At 40.2% G+C, this 17,016-nt stretch overlaps 1 protein-coding gene across 4 annotated transcripts in view; it reads right to left on the bottom strand.

Moving 5' to 3' along the window:
- ANO3 (anoctamin 3) overlaps window positions 1–17,016 on the bottom strand; it is a 230,651-nt gene that overhangs the window by 87,989 nt on the left and 125,646 nt on the right. For all 4 annotated transcript variants that reach the window (XM_081834540.1, XM_081834541.1, XM_081834542.1 and 1 more), the window contains exons 2-4: window positions 10,978–11,184; window positions 10,773–10,844; window positions 2,141–2,277 (exon numbers count right to left, since the gene is read on the bottom strand). In XM_081834540.1, the coding sequence (XP_081690666.1) occupies window positions 2,141–2,277; window positions 10,773–10,844; window positions 10,978–11,184 (416 nt within the window). The remainder of the gene's footprint in view (window positions 1–2,140; window positions 2,278–10,772; window positions 10,845–10,977; window positions 11,185–17,016) is intronic.

Genomic DNA, 17,016 nt, shown 5'->3' with positions numbered 1-17,016 from the left:
AGAAAATTGGCCACTGCTGTTGAGGGCAGCAACCAAATAGTTTACATTAGCATGCAGACACCGTTCAGAGCTCATGAAACTTTTCATCTGAAAGAATCCAAGCTGCAGGAGTTACAGCCTTTCAGCAGAACTTTACAACTGCAATGAAGCATCTGAAAGGTCTGTCAAGAAAGCTCACAGATTACAACAAACTTCCCTCTGTTTGTGACGCAAACTAAATACGACAATTAATCACGTATATGTTTTCCTCATGGGTTTTCTTTTTCTTTTCTTTTCTTGACAAATATATAAATTTAATCTAGAATATTTTAATTTAAAATTATAATTAACTGTGATATTGCAAGCTTAAACAAAGCACAATGTACTATTAATTTTAAAGAAAGAATGTTGTCCTGCCGAAGACGCAGAAAGTTACAGGTCTATAGCATTGGTTTTTAAATGCATTACAAGTGGACAAATTACATATGGCCACAATTATATGATTTCTATAAAACCATTCCATCTCAAACCTGACATTATCATGCCTTTTCTTTTCTTATTCAAATCTGAGGCAATGGGTTAGGGTTAGGCCATAGCAGCAAACTTCCCAGGTTTTTCCATTTTCCTGAAGGCTGGCCCACAGCATCTTCGTTGGAGGGTCAGGTGAAGGAAGGAAGAATCTGCTTAAGCCATTATTGTTAGCCAAGTCACCACTTTCAAGCCACATTTCGCTTCATGGGGTAAAAGAAAAAAATGTTTCTTTTTCTTACTCAGAAGACCAATTTTGAATTAATAATAGGGCCAAAAGGGATGGAGATGTGCCACCCCTCTACCCATTGAGCATACTTTTAATGCAGACTCACACTTTTGAATAAAAACCAGTTTCAGAGAGAATATCCACACAGGCACAAGTAGTTTAACCCTGTACTGGAGAACTTTGCAGGTGGCAATGTGTCCCATCGTCCTGCAGCCAATCAGATCAGTGCTACCTGCCCACACTCTGATGAGGTCCAGGAAGTAAGGGACCACTATTCATGGCAAGGAGGCAAACAGGAGAAAGAGGGTAAGAGGAGAGACTTCAGTCCTCTCACCATCCACAGCTATTCCCTTCCTCCTGATAGCTTAGCACATGCTGAGTCTCTCACCATCCGACAAGCAAGGTCCAGCAGCTGAGAACAGGGCTCCTACTAGCAAAATGGGGCTTCCCCAAATCTGCTCTGTAGGCTCAGAAGAAACCCAAGAACAGCACACAGAGGGGGAAAGGGGGGTTTCCATCTGGCAAGCATAAATACTTGTGCTGACAGAATAATCAGAAGAGCTTGACACTGAATTCCTCCCCTAGTTTTTCAGGCACACTTTCTTCACTTCAGCATAATAACCTAATACACTTTCAAATTTGACACAATCCTCAAATGGCAACCATTGACATATGGTTCTAAATGCACCATAAACCTTCTGACAGACATGAATTCACTTTTCCCCGTGCAATCTTTACATACATAACCTGAAGGTATTTGAAAATGGAAGGATCCATTGCTACAGCCATGCATGTTATCATTTAGGGACTTGTGCTTAATATCAGCTTGCCATATTTTATTTGTTACAATACAGATGATCCTTTATCTTAGAGGACCTTTTATTAATGGAATGGATTTTATGTCAGATTGATATCACAGGTGAAGAATTGGTTGCCTCAGGTAAGCAGATCATGTTACTTCCAAACCAGGAAACTGTGTAACCTCAAAGTTGACTCATATATGTGTGATGTACAATCCATCACATCTTCTGGCCATGGGTCACTGACTAAACAAATCAAGATTATCTGTACCATGTAAAATCCTTGTCCCTTCTGTCTGTCTGTCCTTTCATGAAATAGCCCTGAAAATCTTAAACTGAGAAGACACTAAACAAACAATTATTGCACTGGTGAGAACACGACAACATCACATGGACTAATCCTAGCTCTTTAATTTAATCTATTCTGACATTTCATACTTGGAAGACTTCTCTTAGACTTTATCATCCTCATAGCTCTAGTATTACATTACAGTGGTCAATCCGTTTGTCTGTAATGGACCAACCTAATGCATGTTTAAAAGTGAACCATCCCGATAGCAGAAATAACAATACATTGCAAGAACTGTATCCTATAATTCATTACCTTCAATGATGACTTAGTCCGAGTCTCTGGTTTCTGTCTCGTAGGCGTATTTTTAATAAGCAGAGACTGATCTGTACGAGAATCATAATTCCCATGTTCTGAATCATCTGTATATGTGTCTTTTTCTCTTCCTATGTCTGAGAGGGGAAAAAATACCAAAAACAGATGGACTCATTTGATATGACTATGGAGACATTCTAGAAAAGCTACAAGAACAATTCCCATAATGATCCACCTTTCATTTCTCTGTCACATGTTCCCATCACCTTCCAGTGCCCTATTTGTAATGAAAAATCCAAAATTTACCATAAGCAATTTTTCTTTCCTTAGTTCTGAAGAGCTTTCAGAAGGGGAAGGGGTGAAGCATGGGGAGTTCAGTGTAGCATGGGCAACAGGAGCACTGGATTGGCTCTGCTGCCACACTAGCACTGCACTGAGCCTCACCCCTTGCCCTTGCCCTCTCAGAAAATGTCAACGATGCTCAGATTGGGAAGCCAGGCACATAACACCACCCTGCTTGCCCTCCCTGCTGAATGCTGCTGAACAACTGGAGGATTCACATTCCATTCTCCAGTCAGAGATGAATAATTCTCAGGTGCTCTGGCCATCAAATGAAGCCAAGAAGGGGGAACATCTTCAATAGCTATAGAAATTTTAAGGAGCTGCTTTGTTTTTTGCTTTGCCTTTTCAGCAAAGCACAGTGCTTGCAGGCCACAAAAGTAATAGACATTGAGCAAAGCCAAACATTGATTTTTTTGGGAGAGTACTACAAACACTTTCTAAAAGCACGGTCAACACTTTTTATTCACTATTATTGCAATGCTTTGCCCGCCAATGCTTACAATAATGTATACAAAACTAAAAATATCTCACACAAGATTTCTTCAGGTTTTTTGTTTGTTTTACTACAGTATTAACATTTCTTCTGATATTCACTACAAGAGACTACAATTTTTTAATAGCACCTATGCAGATAATAATACACTGTGGTAAAAATGGGGGTGCAATCTTCCATTATGGTATTTTGCAATTCATGCAGTTCTGATTTCAAATTTGGTGACTGGGATGGTAGTTTCCTTATTTTCTTCAAAGCTAAATATTTGGGACACAACTTAGGGTGTAATGGCATGCACATTTACTTGGGAATGAATCCCACTGAACTCAGCATTAATACATCTGAGTAAATATGCAATAGGCAGAAGCAAAAAATCATGATTTTGTCAATTCAAAAATAGTTTGAAATCATGATAGGCATGATCTAGCCAAATTTAAGCTCTCCAGAGCCAGATCTAACATGTGCAAAAGAAGCATTACTCTGAAATAAGTAGTGATAGGGGTGAAATTTATTCACTATACACTTAATTTGAACTCCCTACAGCAATATGCAGATTGAAACACGACTCTTTCAAATTTGCAATTCTCTGAATTTTGTGGTGCAGTTCTCCAACTAAAATTTGTGTACAAAAAAGCATATATGAGGGGAAAGTGTATACAGTGGGTTACATTCTGGGGATAGTGCATAAAGCCAAAATTGTGTATAGTAAAAATACATTGGGTCTAATGTTGGGTAATAATAATAATAATAATAATAATAATAATAATAATTGAATTTATATGCCACCCTATACCTTGAGGTCTTAGGATGGTTTACAGAATAAAATCAAAGAATAAAACCACAAAATACATAATCAAAACAAAATCTACCCAATTACCCCCCCAAAAAAACCCCACACCTTTTAAAAGACCAAAAAAAGAGAGAGATCCCCCCCCATGGCTGCTCCCTTTCTGCCACCTTAATTTTTTTAAAAAAATTGTTGCCAACCACATAAAGCTGAATGCACTCAAGTTAATACGTATAAATTTTGAGTTACTTGTACACAGCCTGGATAGTTGTGCATATACAGACATGCATTATTCTGTGGAAATTGCTTGTAAAAGAAGACGAAGAAAGCACTGACAGAAATGCACAGAGAATGCATATACTTTTCCATGCAGACTTTAAAAATTGTTCATAAACTGATGTAGAACTGGAGCAAATTAAACTTAAGAGCCAGTTTGGGGGCGGGGAGGGAGGGAGGGAGAGGGAGAGGGAGAGGGAGAGGGAGAGGGAGATTGACAACCAATCCCTATTGATTTTGATGGGTTGTTTTCAGACGATGCCCCAGATCCCAACAGCAGCTTTTCATGGGTCACAAAATCTCCCACCTCCTCTTTTCCCAGTATTGTACGCTTAGGAACTCTGAATCCAAACCGAAATTTCTTAGGCCCTTATTTTGTTAAGCAGTTGAACTACTATGTAATCTTTAGGGAAGTGAAATCCTTATCCCACTCTTAGAGATGATTTGAAATTCCCCACCCTCACCCTTAGCGAGCTTTGAATTTTTTTATGACTAATAAATGTGATGATTAAGCTGCAGAGATGAAAGCTGCCTTTACAAGCAGCCTTGCGCATATACAAACACACGCATTATTTGGGAGTAGATTTGTGAATCATGTAAGTTTCATCTTCAGACCATTCATTAAGCCAGTCTTCTAAGAAGACATCCTGGAATGATTACTTAATTCACATAGAATTCCAACGGTAGAATGGAATTTTTCACTAGGCTAGTTTCATCATTATCCTAGCGAAATAATGTATTGATTCTAAGTACAGGAACATCATCGTAAAAATACAAGATCAGCACAACTCTTTGTGGTGGACGGCAGGTCGAGGGCAGTATTAGCCATTAATTTTCACACCTTCTGCATCTTTGCTGTCTGGAAAAGTAATTTGATTTCCACCGAGTCCCTTATTTCAATTACTCTTTCATGAATTAATTGTGTCTTAGATGACCACACACAACACTTCACTCCATCCAAATGATGCAGTATCATCATCTATAATTTAGTTTAACTTAGTACATAAGTAATATTTCATGACCAAGGTGAAATATTGAAGAAGACAGTTTTTTATTTTTTATTTTTTGGAGTACCCAAATTCAAACTCACCGGCTGGCATGCAAGAGAACATGGCAGGCTATTAATATGCATGTGACACAGATGCTGGCAACTTCAGAATACTAAAAATAGCACTAATGATCTCTGTGCCAAAGAGCTGGGAGTCCCTGAATCTACTAAAGGAATATATTCTACAATCTAGGATATTACAGTGGCAAGGAAGTTCTCAGATTCTATTGCAGAAGTTTCTGGTGTGCATTAAACCCATATTCATGGATGAATCTCACTGGTTCTTATTTACCAATTTTCAGACAAATTATGTTCTAGAAATAGCAGAACTTATAATCTCATCAGGAAACTAGCATTCCTATTTTGTTGGCTAATGTAGATATAACAAACTCCCAACTTGATTAGAATGGCCTCACATACTCTCACCCAGTTCTCCCTGGTTTGTAATAACTGTGGGATTCATATCTGCTTTAAATCCTGGTTACAAAATCTAATTATCTAATTACAGGCCTGGTAAATATTCTTAATGCTGATGTATTGCACATATAATGCTGTTGTTACAACAATTTGTGGAAGGCATGGCAGAATTCACTGGGAGTAGAGAAGGGAGCATTCAAATCCACAGCACATTTTTAAACTCTCAGCCATGGAGCAGTTACATTTGCACCATTCCAGTGATCCTGGAGCCCACAAAAACGGAATTTGAAAATTAAATTATAGCATATACAAAAAATCATTACTGCTTGGGATGCAAAGATTGCTATCTCTTAAAACTTAAAAAGAAAAGAAAAGAGATCCACTAAAAGTAGTTCACACGGATTTTGAACATCAAATAGTAAAGGAAACATTGATTTCCTTTAATTACTCGGCGTCCTTTGATGATTTCAACTGTGTCATCTTTAAAAACCAAAGCACAGATTCTTCGCAGATTTTATCTATGCACAGCCATTCCCCCAAGAAAAGCTTGTTTAGTGCCTCCTATGCTCATGCACATGGTCAACATTTTAAACACAGCTTTACTAAGCTTTCTTGCAGTTTATTTGAAATCTCAAGGTGGCATGTAGGTTAATTAATATGCTGACTCTACAGATTACTCCACAAACTGATTGATGTGTTGGGAGTGTTTCCATTGTGTGTCTAAAAGTAAACCGTGTTTTCTCTTATTAAAGAGGGAACATGCTTTATGTCTTTGTACATAAAACTTCTCTGTGAAGCTTCTACCATATATAAATTTCAGCACTTGTATATAATGGAAAGTAACCACATTCAAAACAGAGGTCTGGATCCAGACTGTCTATTCCATGAACAGAAAGTCTCCTTCCAGTTGCGGAAAGATTGAAATCTGCTAAAACCTTCTAATGAATGAATGGGGTGGTGACTTTTGCCAGTTTCCCCTTCCCCCTGCATAGCTGCAGTTTACAGACCATCAAGGGTAGCCCAGTGTAGACTGCTATAATATACCGTGGCTTGAACAAACCCCTGTTTCTGTATGAGACATAATGGGAAGCTCCTTTTTGTTACAAACCACAGAACCTTTAAACTTTGTCTCATCATGTGCAAACCAGGAAAGAAAAGTTTACAAGTAGCACATTCTTTCAGTGCAGCACATAATTATGCCTTTGCAACCTGTGAGTCAAATCAACTGCAGACCATCAGATATGCCTGCAGCTTGCCATATGCCTCCCGTCTGCATTGCAGGCCTGGGGCTGCGAAAATTGGGTGTGTGGATCCCCAGATATCTTGTTAACTATGATAGGTGGCTGGAAAGCGGAATTCGCTTTGCTGGATTACAGATTCTTCAGACCAAATCTGAATCATTTTATCAGTGATGAACCGTATCGTTCCAGAACTGAATCTTTATTTTTATTTTTTAAATAATATTTATTGAAGTTTCCAGAAAAATCCAAAATATAAAAGAAAAAGAAGAAAAAAAAGAAGAAAAAAACATTTGCGTTTAGGCCTTACTTTCCTTAACATCCTTCCAGGACTTCCTCACCCCACCCCCTCTTGTATTCCATTTCCATTAAATTAGTTCAACAAGTTCTTACCCCAGATTTTAAGCTTATTATCATTGATCCAATGTTTAAACCGTCCTTCAACTTAAAAATAATTCCCCCCCCTAAGATCGACCCCTGTTCCCTTCCATGAATTCCCCTCTTTAATACGCAGAACAGAACAAAATAAGGAATAAAGAACAAAATATAATTTTACACCCTTTGGATTCCGAATTTCCCTCCCCCCTTTCCCGGATTCGATCCCCGATGTCCATCAAATCTGCTGTCAGCCTGGAGACCCCACGTCCATGTCCAAATCTCTCTCAACTCCACTTTGCCGTCTTTTTGATAGTCTTTGCCATCTTTTTAATAGTCTTTAGTTTCAAACCCCAATCTTGGGAAAACTCTATCTCAAGAAGGTCCATTTTTTCCATCCAGATCTCTATGTTTAAGAATAAAACTCAAATTTTGTTTCTTAGTCCTTTTAAATCTGAATGTCCCAAATGTTCCCACTTCCAGCTTTGTCCAATTCTTGTTGTTCTCTTTCCTCACTTTCCTCTGGTTTCTTTTCCTGTTCCGCTGCAAAAACGTTCTAATTCCAAAAGCTTCTAGTTCCTCTACAGAGGCTTTATTTATTCAGGAACAAAAACTTGCGTCAAGTCCCTTCCGTTCTTCAATAGATATATCTATTGTCTCCTTTAGTGTAGAGACCTCTGTAGACAAAACAATGTTTCATTTTTGCAGCTTTCCCAGGAGATAAAAAGTCTTATTCAATTCCATGAGTATTTTTCCACTTACATCGATTCTTGTAGTGTCCCAAAGCCCCCTCTAGAGGGATTATGGTAACTCAGTTTCCTTCCAGATCACACCCAAAAGTCAAAGTAGCTTGTTATCCCTTGTTTTCAACAATTTATATCCAAATTGTAACGAATCTAACCGGCAAAGTCATCGTAACAAAGTTCTCTTTTTATTTTCCAACTTTGACAGCTACTTTGACAGCTGTCAAAATCTCTATATCTCCTCACCAGGCGCTCTCACGGATCACTCCCGGTTCCCGGGGGGGGGTTGCACTTTAGCCCACACAATCCACTTTTCTCCTCCAGCACAATCTTATAATTTTCCATCGTGAAATTAATAACTTTTATCAATAAAAAACAAACTCTTCTCTCGATCTTAATTGTCAGATCCTTGCTTTAAATCCTCTACAGCAGGGGGGAGACGGACTTCCTTTTTGCACCTCCCCCGCTCATTCCAAATTTAAAATTTTTTTTCCTTTTAAATCCGATTTTCCAATTACTCACGGGTTGTTATTTTTGGTCCAAATTTTCAATGGAAGAAGTCAGCGCTCTCCGTCAAATGGCATGCGGCTTCGCTCGGCAGGGGAAGCAGAGGACTCATAGCACCACACCACCCCCCATCCCCCGCACCGCAGCCTTTAAAAAGGCTCCTTCGCAGGTCGGGGGGCGCAAACGGTGCCCACCGAGTCACCAGGTCCATGGGCTTCTGCGCCCATGGTTTTTGAGGGTCCCCGCGTCGCCGGCGCGGCGGGACCCAACCCCTGCCGAGCAGGCTCCCTCCGGAGCTCGGAGGGAGTCCGCCATTCGGCGATGGCGCCAATCCGGAAGCCCCAGAACTGAATCTTTAGCCACTGCTTCCCTGCAATAGGATTCTCCACCCATCAGATTATCATCAACAATTTTTTTGCCCATACACATCCAAACCATGAGACAAGGTTATTATCCACACTCATTCAGAGCACCTTGTCTTTCTAAACATGGCAATTCCATCTTATTGTATTGTTGGCTCAAAGTTCAGCTGGAATTTAGCCTTTTGCACTAATGGCTTCAGTGGCCGTGCTTCCTTGCCTTCTTTTGTACAGAGCTTATACCGTTTCCCCTTTTATTTGTCCTTCCTAGAAGCTTCATGATTAAATATTTATCTCACACACTTAATTCAGATCCATCTTTTAATATCCTCCTGGGGCAGTTCGTAGAAGATCACTGAAGAAATGAAAGTCATTAATCACAGGGGTTATGTAAGCCCCGTCAGCATTCCAAGAGTGACTGCAGTCATGTCGTCCTGACTTTTTCATGCAACACCTCCGTGGCTAGAGGGTTTCACAAGAAGAACAAGCCCCATTTAATAGGTCTTGTGATAGTGGAAATGCTGTGGATCAGAGGCTACAGCTTAAAAACAAAAATACCTCTATACAAAGTCTGAAGCTGCAATTGTAAGTACAGGCACCCTCGCACTGCTCCATGTTCTACTCATTTGTGACCATGTATATGCGCAGCACCGGAAAATCATTAAATGATTCAATTCATACCCAGAAATAGCAAGAGAGCTCTGGGCAGAATTTGAGGCTCATGAGGGGACCCTACCTGGAGTCTGAAGAGGACATCAATGAGGGTACAGGAAGCCCCAAAGAGACACAGCGGGGCTTTGTACTGCTCAGCCTCTCCACCTAACAGCTGATATGTGGGATAGCACAGCAGCAGCAATCACTTTCCTCTGCATCCTCCAGCCTCCTGCCAGCCCCAGAGCTTCAATTCCAGTTGTGAATATTATTAGATACAGCATTTTTTGGAATGGATTGAAGAGAGAGCAGCAAGGAGGGTGTTTAAAGGGTGTCTAGAGGGTAATCCCAATTTTATGCAATTTCACTTATGTGCACGGGCCCCCGGAACGTAACCCGCACATAAGTGGGGAGTCGCCTGTATGCTCAGGACAGAATTACACACAATGGATTAACTTTGTTGAACCAACCTTCACATTTTCTGTTCTTAACCTAAATATGTACGACTTAAGTGAGAGATCCCATCACATCAAAATGTATGCTTCTACTAAAATGAAGGAGGGGACCCTCCATTTTAGCAGGGGATTGAGGTGCAAACTTGCTCCTGAATCTGAAAGGGGGTTGCATAGAATCTTGCCAAACTCAGCAGGATTTAACCCCCACTAATCAGGATTTAACCCCCACTAATCAGCTGATGAGAGGGGCTTAAATTCTGCTCAGCTTGGCTGCATACTACTGATCTCTGCTGGGAGCAGACACAAACAGCCAACACAAGGTTTAATCCCACCCTCCCATTCATCAGATGTCATCACATGATTGACAGGTGGGGAGCCCCACTCACATGTCAAATTTGGCCCAAGAGCCAGATCCCGATATATATCTGGTCCATGGGTCTAAAAAGGTTCCCCACCCCTACCATATAGATTTGCATTTCCTTACTGAATCAGGAAGAGGTTTACTTGGAATCCTGCAGAATTCAGGAAGATTTAAGCTACACTCATCAGCTGGTGAGTGATGGTTAAATCCTGCTCAGATTGGTTGTGCACTGCTGTTTTCTGTGGGAACTGGCAGGAATAGCCAATGCAGGATTTAACTCCATCCTTGTATTCATCATGAATGACATCAGCTAATGGGTTTATGGACGTGAATGTGGTTGGGGGAAAACATGGGTCAACTTGCTTGGCCTGTGCTCTAGAGGCCCCCCACCCCCGGCCTACATAGTTGAATTACCAGAGAAGAATTAAAGGCCAACACACAGGATTTCAACTGCTGCTTTAAAATGAATCTTTCAGAGGTTAATAATTTCACATTTCAGCTCTAGGTTGTCCAAAGTGGAAGGAAAGGGGGATTATTTTGAGCAATCACAATAGAATATAACTGAACAGGGCAAACTCACCTAAGAACGGATCGCTGTATTCTGTATTAGATAATTTGAGTAAATTGTTTTCCAAGGTTTCCATCACTTTAGCTGAAAGGCATAATAAACATTTTACATTCAGGTCACTGTTTATATCACACAGCCCCGTTCCTTTTGTTTGCTACGTTCAGAAGGTATCACAGATGTGGAAGAATGCCAGTGGCCTCAGTGTGCCAGAGCTCACCTCGTTCTGACACTACATCGACGGTAGCGGTTGATGTCCCTGCAGTCCCTAGCTGAGGTTGAGGCTGCACTCGATTTGGCTGCAGGAATGAGGAATGCTTGCTGAGGCTGTGCGGGTGTGTTTGGCTCTGAGCAAGGCATGGCAAGGATCTCCGGGATGGCTTCAATGGGGGCTCTTTGACATTCTCGCTCTTGCTAGTGTTCATGCCTGAAACAAAAGATAGAACCGTTAAGGAAATATTAATCAATTTCTGTCAACTGCTGGAAGGGAATTTGAACCTGCACTGCAAAAGTCGTTTTTACAGCAATAATCTTGACAGTTTTATGTACATTTTTTTAAAAAAAAAACAATCTGCAAATGTGTTGGAATCTTTTAATGGCACAAACAGAGACAGTAAACATGTGGGCTACTGGTTACTTTCAAAATAAAGAGAGTTTTTACCCTCAGTGGCTTGCACCCAATTTCTGATAACATGAAGCAGGGAGTTTGATTTTCTTCAAACCTCCTACCCACTTAAGAGGCCTGCCTGATCCCTGTAAAACAGTTTTTGAGAGTTGGCGTGTAACTCGACAAACTGAATTGCAGAAGGTGTAGAGGTCAGTGGTCTGCTGAGTGGGGAGGTTTCATTATGCCGTTACTTATGCAAACAGATCAACTTTCAGTTATGACAATACTGCCACTGGGTACATCATAATATGTTTTAAAACTGATAATTGCTTACAGGCATGCAAGTAATACTTCCCAAGCTACGCCTCTGTTGTAGAAGTGACTCCGAATATGCAACAACAGAACTAGGCATATTTAGAAATCCAAGTGAAAATACAAATTGATGAGTGAAATTGTAAAACCTATGTATGCACAACCTTTGAAGATGATGATGATTTTCATTCTGCTCTTCCTCCGAAAGATGCCCGGGGCAGCCAGACACCAGGATTAAAACATTACAAAAATTTAAACTAACATTACAGTTCTGCCATGAATAATAGCAATTTTGAAGGCTGCTATAAACCTACTGCTCTTCAAGTATCAAATGTGTTTTGGCCCCCACTTGATCATGAATCCAAACTCAGATACCCACCCCTCAAAGCTGTAATGCTCAGATCAGTGTGATACAGTACATATGCAGAAGAACTACTCAAAGGCACTGCAAGTAATACACATAACTACTCAAAGGAGTTGATATGCCAAGGCACAGCAGGTTATAGGGCTACTTAAGTGAAGCCCTTGATCCAACAAGGACACACACTCTGCAATTGTGTTATAAAGGGATGGGGTAGTCAAGGCAAGAGATTCTGCTCCTCAACAAGCAACCTAGCATTCTGAACTAGTCAAAAGTTGTGCATAAGTACTCCTTTGCATAGATGTCAGCTAGGCCTCCATTGACACATTAAATCAAGTAGCTACATACCTGTTCTTTCAAGGCAAGTACCAGCCTTTCTAGCACTGATTGTTCCCCTAATTTCTGGACACAAAATCTGCCCCCCCCATCTCTGTCTTATCAGTCTCCATACTCTGGTCCAACACCTTCAAAGCTTCTCCCAATTCACATAGAGTCAGAGATTGGGTGACCACCTGTCAATGATTCTTTAGTTGAGATTCCTGCGTTGCATGGGGTTGGGCTACATGAGCCCTAGGGTCCTTTCCAACTCTATGATTCTATGAAATATAGCACAGTGTGTCATCACCTTGAAGTGGACTGTAGTTAATTAATGAAACTTTTATTGGTCTTTGAGGTGCCACAAGGCATGCTACTTTTGCTGCAAGGGATTAACTTGGCTACTCCTAGCAGTTCTTGAATCCACTTTGTATCTACTAATGCTGTCAACTTTGTCAGGTGGATGCATAACTTTGCTTATCACTTTATGGCAGTTTTAAGATATTACATCCTTTGATCTCCACATACAGAGACCTCTTGCTCTTTGTCGTAGCCTAGTGTGAATAGAGATAGAAACAGGACTCTGTAATGCCCTTTGGTGATTCCTCCATGCACCGTTACTGTGACCATACGGAGTAGGAACATAGCCAAAATGTTAAGTAGCTTAATCTTGCTGAACAGCCATTCAACCCTCCGATAAAATATTGGAGCAGTAAGCATTAAAGGATGCCTTAAAATGATGTCTAAGACCATCTTGGTAATCTTTCTTAAACCAATGTTTAAAAAAGCCAGTAAAAGGTTTCTTTTAGTAATAATAATTATGTGTTACTCTTATGGGTATTTCCTGTATAGCCTCCTGCTTTTCTCAGAAGAATCACTGCCACAGAAAGCAATTAGGTAAACTTATGTGATCCTTAAAAATGAAGCCCAAAAGAATTATCTTTCCCAGTAGTAGTAGTAGTTTCCAAAATGTAAAGCTTGCTGTGGCTTTCTTTTATTTCTCAAAACATCAAAGTAGGAGAGCACCAGATTATTTGTGATTTTTGCGTTGACTACTGAACAAAGACCTAGCTCTTGAGATGTGAGAGTGAAGCTCCTGGCACATGACTGGGGCTTTCCACTCCATTACAGGCTCCGTGAACTCCAAAAAGCGAACCCTCCAGAATGACAGTCAGAGGCCCAGGCTGAAGTGGAGGGGTTGTTCACCAGATGTTGCTGGACTCCAACTCCCAGCAACCCCAAGCAGCATGGTAATGATCAGAGAGGATGGGGATTGTAGTCCAGCAACATAGGGAGAGCCACAGGTCAACCACACCTGCTGTAAAGGGAGGAGGAACTCAGGACATTGGGATTGCCATCCTGAGCTAGTGGAATTTCCTTCTCCTTCTGCAAGTGTCTCTTTGGAGCTAAGCCAATGTACTCTTCCACCACTTACATAAGGACCACAATGCACATTACTGGTCATCTTTTATACATTTTAGGATATGCTCCTTACAGCAGGAGATAAGGCAGCTCCCTGCCCAAGTTGTTGATTTAGGTAAGCTTATGCAGACAAAAGGACCAATCTTTTCCAGCAGTCTCAATTTCCACTTTCCAAAACATAACCCTTGCTATGTCCCCACCCCCTTTTATTTACTGAAATATCAAAGTAGAAGAGTTTCAGGTGATTTGTGGCTATTGCATTTACTCTATAAACATAGCTTTAAAAACAACAACCCAGAATGGACTACAAATCTAACCAAACAAATCTAACCAAATTGTCAGATGGCTTTGTGCCACCCCAGTTAATAGTAATTTATTTCCTGAAACACTAAAATCATATTTCCGCACAAGTTGCCAGCATAAGTAGCAATTGTTTTAGGGAATGGCAAGATAAAAGTATTATGAGTGAATAGATACAGACATCTTCCTCGAAAACAGACTTACCATTATTGATTCTTTAAATATTTATTCTCCTGCCTCAGAATTCCATTTGATTACTAAATTTTAGCACCATTAATGCTTCAGACCTGCCCTACAAGATCCAGCAACAAACCTATATTGTGTATGTATCAGAGAACGTTAACAATCCAATAATTCTGATCTTGTTGGGACACTGATGCAGATGAACACTATAGAGTTCTATAAAAGACAAGGCCAGAGCCCATGGGTTGATGCCCAAAGCAAGCAGATGTGGTGCTACCCACATATTGTGCTATTTCTGTCATGGATCCTGGAAGCCGAAGAGACAGGGACATTGGTTCCATTGGTCAATGTATCAAATGAACTCAACTGAGAAACGTATTTGATTGTGTTAACCTTCACTGGACATGTCTTCCCACACAGCAAAGAAATAAGATGCTTAATGATTATGGCAAGCTGAAATTGAGACTTCATTCTTCATCAAAGTGATCAGAATATGTTAATATGTCAGTGAGTTCTTGATCTAAGAATCTTAGTTAAATCAAGTAGGGTTTTCAATACCATGTGCAATATTTGGAATAAGAACAGCAATGTATCAGTATTTCCCAATCCCCTGCATCTCATATAAAGAGTGTAAACAGGTAGTCACCCTCTGTTTTTTTTTTTTTTGTTGGTTTTTTTTTTGCATCCTGGCAGAAAGATGGCAGGCCTTAGGGTGTGGGGAGTACAGTTATGCTAAGTCTCTGGGTTCTCTTAGCAGCTGTCAATACCACTGACCACATTCTTTCAATACCACTGACCACCTATTCTTCCACATAGGTTCTCTGGCATAGGAACACAATGATATGATGGTTCTGGAGAACTAATTTCAAAAGGAAGTGCTATACTTGGCCCTTTGGCATCTATGTTATAGGCTCCTGAAATGTTTTTTTTTTAACATTTACAAGAAACAACAGGGAGAGGTCACCTAGGGATATGGGGCGAGGCCCAATCAGTATGCTGAATACACCCTGCTCTCTCTTTCTTTTTAATCTAATCCAGATGAAGTGGTGGAAGTCTTGGATCAGTGCCTAACAGCAGTAATTGGCTGGATAATAGGCTAATAACTGAAAACTCAGCTATATAGTTGCAGTATACTTGAAGGAAAATCTCCACCCCCCATCCTTCAACCCAGACATTGAGGTCCAGCTCCAAGGGTCTTCTAGCAGTTTCCTCACTGCAAAAAGTGAAGTTACAGGGAACCAGGCAGAGGGCCTTCTCATTAGTGGCGCCCACCCTGTGGAACGCCCTCTCATCAGATGTCAAGGAAATAAACAACTAACTGACTTTTAGAATACACCTGAAGGCAGCCTGATTTAGGGAAGTTTTTTAATGTTTGTTGTTTTATTGTGTTTTTAATACAGTGGTACCTCAGGTTAAGTACTTAATTCATTTCGGAGGTCCGTACTTAACTTGAAACTGTTCTTAACCTGAAGCACCACTTTAGCTAATGGGGCCTCCCACTGCTGCCGCACCACCAGAGCATGATTTCTGTTCTCATCCTGAAGCAAAGTTCTTAACCTGAGGTAATATTTCTGGGTTAACGGAATCTGTAACCTGAAGCATATGTGACCTGAGGTACCACTGTATTCTGTTGAGAGCCGCCCAGAGTGGCTGGGGAAAATCAGTCAAACGGGCAGGGTATTATTATTATTATTATTATTATTAAGCATTTTAAGTGTGTTCTAAAGTGCAATATACAAATGTGAGTTATGGTAAATTCGATATATTTTCCAAAAACTTTTAAAAAAGCATTTTCACAGTGTTTTTATATGTGTGTAGATTCCACCAAGGTGAAGGGTCTATGAGTTTGTCTGTTCAGGAAGGTGGTGCTTCACAGCAGAGGCAGATTTAGGGGAGCACAAGCAGTTTGGTTGCACTGGGCATGGAACTTCAGGGGTGTTGCTGGGGATGCTGCAGCTATGATTCAGAATGGTGTGAGAGAGGCAGAGGGGTGCCAAATTTTGGCATTGCACATTGAAGACATTTGGAAGGACATTGGGAAGTATTAAAGAATGGGTTACTGAACAAGGTGCATTTTCAATTAATTTTTTAAGTATTCAGAGTACAGACCTGCAGGCTTTCTAGTTTATGAAGTAATTAACACTTCAAAGCAAAAACATTGTGCTTCCCTAGTGAAAACAACAACACAGAGATAACTAGTTTGCCTTTATATATTCTTTCTTCTGTTATACCTAGGATCTGAATTCCGTAATTATAGCCCAAAGAAAGAAACAAGCTGCAGATGAAAACATGGTGAAATCTAGAGACTGAATGAGGTTCCACTTTTCAGAGAAGAGACATGTGTTTGTAAAATTTAAGACAAGATGTGTAAGACATCTCTGATGCCATCACAAGAGAAAAAGAAAAGCAAACTCAAGAGGTATAGAGAAATAAGGGAAGGCGGGTTCATTTAAGCCTTTTCCTGCTTACATTTTTTCCATCCCCAACTGTCTCCTTAAGCCACTTTTTCTCTTGTGAGGTTAAAAAAAGGATGTGTGGTTCCATATAATATAATTAGCTGACATAGCTGGCATGTAATATAATACATTTTACAAGTATGAAATCAGTTCTCAATGTAAAATATACAATAACAAGAGTGTTAAACCATTCTTAATATGATCATGAATATATTCAGAATTCCAGGATAAAAAGCAGGGCAGTTAAAACAGGTAACACAGTCATGTTAGAAATTCAAGTTCATATATTTTGTTGGACCAAAC

Source organism: Podarcis erhardii (genome assembly GCF_964252035.2).
Source record: "Podarcis erhardii genome assembly, chromosome: 1".
Classification (NCBI taxonomy): Eukaryota; Metazoa; Chordata; class Lepidosauria; order Squamata; family Lacertidae; genus Podarcis; species Podarcis erhardii.
This window is presented reverse-complemented; position numbering and strand designations above follow the sequence as displayed.